Source organism: Atta colombica, unplaced genomic scaffold (assembly GCF_001594045.1).
Source record: "Atta colombica isolate Treedump-2 unplaced genomic scaffold, Acol1.0 scaffold187, whole genome shotgun sequence".
NCBI lineage: Eukaryota > Metazoa > Arthropoda > Insecta > Hymenoptera > Formicidae > Atta > Atta colombica.
Genome location: NW_017259279.1, coordinates 3,221,436 through 3,227,668, shown reverse-complemented (window position 1 = coordinate 3,227,668; position 6,233 = coordinate 3,221,436). Strand labels below are relative to the sequence as shown.

General features: G+C 29.9%; 1 protein-coding gene across 1 annotated transcript in view; it reads right to left on the bottom strand.

Annotated features, from left to right (window-relative positions):
• The window catches only part of LOC108686498 (dipeptidase 1-like), a 22,838-nt gene extending 17,080 nt beyond the window's left edge, over positions 1-5,758 (bottom strand). Inside the window, exon 1 of the mRNA XM_018191837.1 lies at positions 5,657-5,758. Coding sequence (XP_018047326.1) covers positions 5,657-5,758 — 102 coding nt within the window. The remainder of the gene's footprint in view (positions 1-5,656) is intronic.
• Between the last annotated feature and the right edge of the window lie 475 nt (positions 5,759-6,233).

Sequence of the window (6,233 nt, the reverse complement as noted above, 5' to 3'; positions counted from 1 at the left end):
ATATATACATATTGCACAATCTTTTAAATTAAAAAAAAATTATAATTTCTTTATACATTATTTATTAATTTATAAGTTTTCAATGAGATGGTTGCATTGCATTTATCTACAAATCATTATCTACAAATTGCCTACAGTACCGATTGCCTATATGTATTATTGCCTATAAGTATTATTGCCTTCAGCTCGATTGCCTAAAAGTACTTTTGCACAAAAATAAAAATTTTAGAAACGGAGTTACTTTTGTCAACAATGATAACAACACGATATCTTACATTTTGACCGTGATTAACAAATGTTCCGGTCACAATCCTACCCACGACATAACCATGATTCTACCCCTGACTTCACCACGACCTAACTACGACCCCATCCACGACCTAATCCCAACCCTACTCCCGACCTAACCACGACCCCTAACCCTAACCCTAACCCTAACCACAACCTAACCACGACCTTATCTCCGACCTAACCACGACTCTACCCATAAACTTACTCACGACTTAATTATGACCCTATCCCCTCTCTAACCACGATCTTACCCCCGATCTAACCACGACTTTACCCCTAAAGTAAATAAAGTTAAGTTAAATAAAAAGATAATTTGTATTGATTATTAATGATAACAACGGAAGCAGCTTTGTTCATAAGAATGAATGTTCATAATGGTACTCTCGAGTACCAATACATGTGCAACAGTACAATTTAAGGAAGTTGTGTGCCCTTCTGCAGAGTGAGTGATGGAGAGTTCACTTTAAGTAGAAACAGGGGAATATATAAAATAGTATTTAATAGCAAATAAAATGCTGTAGACAATCAAGTTGTAGGCAATATGTGTAGGTAATCGAACTATAGGCAAAAGTGATATAGGCAAATGATATTGTAGACGGGATTCCCCTGCTTTCAATTCAATAAGTTTTTCAAAATTTATTAAAAATAAAATTTGATGAAATTGCGCACATTTTCTAATCACATTATTATTATTTAAAAATTTAAATAATTTAAAGATCAATACACATAAAATTATTGAGAATAATAACAATTCTATTTCTTATAAAAAATTTTAAAAAGTCTTTAAAGTCTGTGTAGTAAAATAACTGTGAACAAATTGATGCACACGTTACCGTAAAATTTAATAATGCACAATAAAAAGATTAACAACTCAATCCATATTTATGTTTTAAAGTAATATATAACGATTTGCGATCACATGCGAACAAGCGAGAATTTTATATCAAAAATTACGTGCGACTCGAATAATCAATTAGAAGTTCGTGATATGGCATTCATGATCTGGACAATTCGTGGAAATTTCATTGCGGACAGATTCAATAATCCAACGTGCGGAAAGGGTTAAAATTAAATGCTTTTTAATCCATCTACTCATCCATTCACAGATCCACGCGATATGCAAAATTACTAGTCACTTGATCCGATCATGTGCTTGATCAAATGAATAGATCACCGATCGTCATTCGTTATCACTATTTCGACTCGATAAAAAAAAGCCGAACCGAATGCAGAAATATTCGTTCTAATTTTTACATTCCACTGGTAAACAATATTACGTAAATGAAACAAACGAATGACATGTAAGCACACAATTTGACTATCGATTGCTGAAGTCGATAGTTAAAAAATTGAAGTTTGTTACACGGGACGAGAAATAATGGCGCATGTGTAACTCGTTTATCGGAAATTCTTACATTGTAGAGGTAAAAGTTTATTCTCTTTCTTTTGTGCTGTTGTTAGCGAAGTACATATGGCACGCTTTTCCCTGCTGTAACAACCGTTTTTAATGAACCGTACTTGTAATCCTTGCGGCAACGAAACACAATAGCAGAAACTGGATGCGGTGCACTTTAGTGCATTCAAACCACCGTTTCTTGCAATCTACTATATTTACTAAATTTGCACAAAGTTTAAATGTTTTGCGAATAACTCTATAAAAATCAAAACCTAATTATATTCTGTCGTAAAAACGGCTACTGGGTGAGTTAGGTTAGTTATCATGGTATAATAAAAATTAAATCTGATTAATTATAAATTTTTACGAAGTTTCTCTTAAACGAAAATTTATATTATACTACATAGTACATTAACGTTATTTCAGCGAAACGAGAAAAATCTTTTAGAGAGAGGTTAATCCAATTCTGAAAATTCTATCATAATAATATCTAATAGATATTATATATATATATTATATATATATATATATATATAAGATAGAATAATACAACAAACATATAACTACAATATTATTTTTAAAAAGTTAACAATAATATTGTTAAATAATATTAAGATTAATATGTGAATACTTACAAAAACTTAATTTTACCGTAAAATGAAACTTTCATACATAAAATAGTTTTTTTAAATATAAATCGTTTTTCTCCCTTCTTTCTCTTTTTTCTTTCTTTCTCTATCTATTTATCTATCTTTCTATCTATATGTCAGTTCTGACAGATTAGAAAAATTGAAAAAAAACTCAAGTTTATATTATCGAGAAATTTGTAATATTTTATTTGTAAATTAATATCTATTTGTGAATCAATTTCTACTGTAATGCTCTCAGGGCAACTCTTCATTATCCTCCAAATCACTTGTTAACATCTAACTAGGAATACACTACTGAAGTGTCGCTCATTATCGGAACTATTCTTTTCGTCGCTAAAATATACGCGGCGTTTCACGGAGCTGTCGACTACGTTCAACCATTCGGTGCACGCCATCGTCTCTAATTACACATCGCTCTCGCTGAGCACTTCTCATTATCGAGCACAACATAGTCTCACCGCGTCTCCCTGGAAGTATTCCGCAGTTACGATGGATCGATCTTCTTCCGCGTTTCCAGGCTTCGCTCCGGCCGAATTAAGTGCCGGCACTTAATTATTTAATAGCCAGCAGGAAAATGCGATTGAGAAGGGAATCGGGAACGTGACGATTAACAGTTGCCGTGCACAGCCTTGCGAATCGTGCGCTTATGATAATGAGGCCTGGATGCGATAATGGTGTTTTCGAGTTCCTGAAGAATTTCTCTTGCAAAAAACTTTATACTGAAGAGTTAAAGATATATGAATTTAATATTTTCAAGCTCTAGAATCAAGAAACAACAATAAATAGTTTCAAAATTTAATAATAATAAAATTCTAAAATTCTGAAACAAAGCAAAAAAAAAAACATTTTTTACTTTGTCATATACTTTTTAATATTTAAATATTTAAATATTTAATGAACAGAATTTGATTTAAAATATATTCATCAAATAAAATTCGAAATTCAAATATTATTACTTTAATATTTCATTGTCCGGATTTTTCTGCTTCTTAAGTGTAAAATTTTTCCTTAAATTCATTTTCCTTAAATTTTTACATTGAGGAACATTGAGAAACATTTAAAATTATTTTTTCTTTAAATATTCAGTGTGGTGTAATACTTAATTGCATCGCAAATAGCGGCATATTCAAATAATGCGAATATAAATATATTTTTGTATTTCTAATAATATTTGATAATAATATGTGAATATTTTCAATGTTTATTTACGTGTGAGACATTTGTTTGCCTGTCAGCAACACAGTTATCTGATTAATAAATTATTGATATAATTACCTATTTCGTCACGTTTAAAACAAACAGAAATATCATCGATATTTGTCAAGCTATATAAATAAATTAATTCTGTAAAATTATGAGGATTTCATACACGATTAAACTTAGACGTAATCACAATGTGCAACGGAAACGCCTTAAATTGTCCGTTCCAATAATAATTTCCCTGGAAAAACCAAGTAGAAGAAAAAGGGAAACATTTCGCGAAAGTTAGACACTTGTGACAAGGATGTGAAAAAACGACTAAAGAGAATGGTTTGGAGAGGAAGAGTAGCGAGAAGGAAAAGGAAAAGCCACGAAACTTTTAAATGGGTCAGGAGGTCTTGTTCAAAAAGTCATTCACGAAAGCTATGCCCACGTGATATGACAAGAAAACTCCTTTTTTCCTCTCTCAATTTCGATATAAAAAGACCTGCGGAAACCTCAATAACCCATGCTAGCGTGTCCCAATATTTAAACAACGTTTCCATCGCCGCGGTATTGTCTCGCATGAATAGACACCTAGCAGAAATTGATGTCGCTGTAATAGCTTTTTGTTCGCTTTTTTGTTCGTTGAGCGGATATGTCCCAATCTCGTCACGACGATGTCACATTTATTTTATATGCATCTTCCATGTTTCGCCGGTATATTAGATAGCCGCAAGATATATATAGGAAGTATCGATCACTAATTTAATACTCTTGCTGAGGTTGTATCGAAGATATAGTCGCCTTTACTATATAAGAGGCTTTTCTTGCGGACATCAAACATCATGTATTCTAGACTTCTTTGCAGATTAATTTAATTTTTTAACAAACATTTCTTTCAATAATTTTTTCTTTTTTTTTGAATAGCTTATTCACGCTTTTATTATAAACAAATAATAATAATATTATTATTTAATGTAATATAAAACGATGCTAGTTTATTAAAATTTTAAAAATAATAAAAAGTTTGGAATAAATTAAACAAATACAACAGATTGGATTAATTATAATATTTATTTTTTCTTTATTATTCCTAAAAATATTATAAGTTTCTGCGAAATTTATTGTAAGAAGACTTGAAGTTTTGAAGTTTTGAAGGGAGGGACCTTATCCTTGCTCATTAGAAAGTTTCTTCAGCAAAGGTATGAGAAAAAAGAATAAAAATTAGTAAATGGTCTTAAATCAATTAAATATATTAGATTTATTATATTCTTCTAGCAAAGAAATGGAAACCTTCTTTTTTTCTATTCAATTAGCACATAGTTTGTAAGTGCTCTTCTATAATACATAATTAAGTTTCTATAATACATAAGTTTCTATAATACATAATTAAGTTTAATAAGAAAAATTTTAAATTAGTTTCATATATAAAATTTAAAAGTTTGATATATTTATATATAATGTGTTTTATTTAAAAAAATCTATTAATATAATAATAATATTAAATAATTTAATTTCTCAGATTAAAACACAACTTTCAATAATTAGCCGATAAAAAAATTTTGTATCATATGTATATAAAGCTTATTCGTGTCAATATGATGAATTTAATATTACAAAAATTTCCAAGAATCACGTTTTCCTTTGTTCGAGAATATTTCACGAGAAAAGCGAAAATATAAGCACGAAACACTTGTATTCGATACTAACAGATGAATCCATTGCATTCCTGATTAAATTATAATTTTATACATCGATAACAGTATTCGGTCACGAGATTTTGCTAAAGTCATCCTTTAGCTATATACATGAAACATATAAACATTCTTGACACGTAACGTACATACATTCAAGTTTTTCACTATTTGTCGACGACTTTTCTGAAATTCTCACTGACGGTTCTGATTTACAATTCTCTATTTTTCATCTGATGCCACACAGTGGTCATACATATTTAATCGACACGTGACTGTTCGCCGGATAAAATTGTTCTTTCCTATCTTGCTTCTTGTAGCTATATTGAAGTTTATAAGACCGACAGACGTCCCTTTACTTCGCTTTCATATCCTCTCGCGGGTGAAAATTGCGCGGTATACCTTCAATTCGTAATCAAGCGAAGTTCAACCTCCGTACTCACAACGATGCTTTCTTCAAGATAAAAGGCATCGTGCCTCTTGTTCGGGATAGAAAGTTCGGGACAGACGTCTGAGGCAGAAGATTCTCGCTCTACTATTTCCATGGTTATTGTGGAAATAGTAGAGCGAAAGAAGAGGCTTAAGATTTACATGTCATTGTTATTAGATCCAAATTTCTGAAATAATAAGTGCAGAAATCGAAATCCCAATATGTGTTTTCTTAATATTATGTATCAATTTTATAATATACATTGTACATGAATTATATACAAGTACTGTACATCATATATTGTATAGAACTAAAAAAAAATTTATTAAAACGTTTACTCTATAAAATAATAATTATTAGAAACATTTAAGAAATATGTAATTCTAATCTAAACAGAATTCTAATTCTAAATGTAAAATTTGAGAGACTTTGAAAATATTTAACAACTTATTATTTAAAACAATTAAATTTATATTTAGAAGTAATATAAGATTTAAATATTCTTTTTTTTTTAAAGTGACTGTATAAAATATTAAATACTTTAATGCTAAATGCTATATACTAAAATACATTAAAATAACATCAAGATA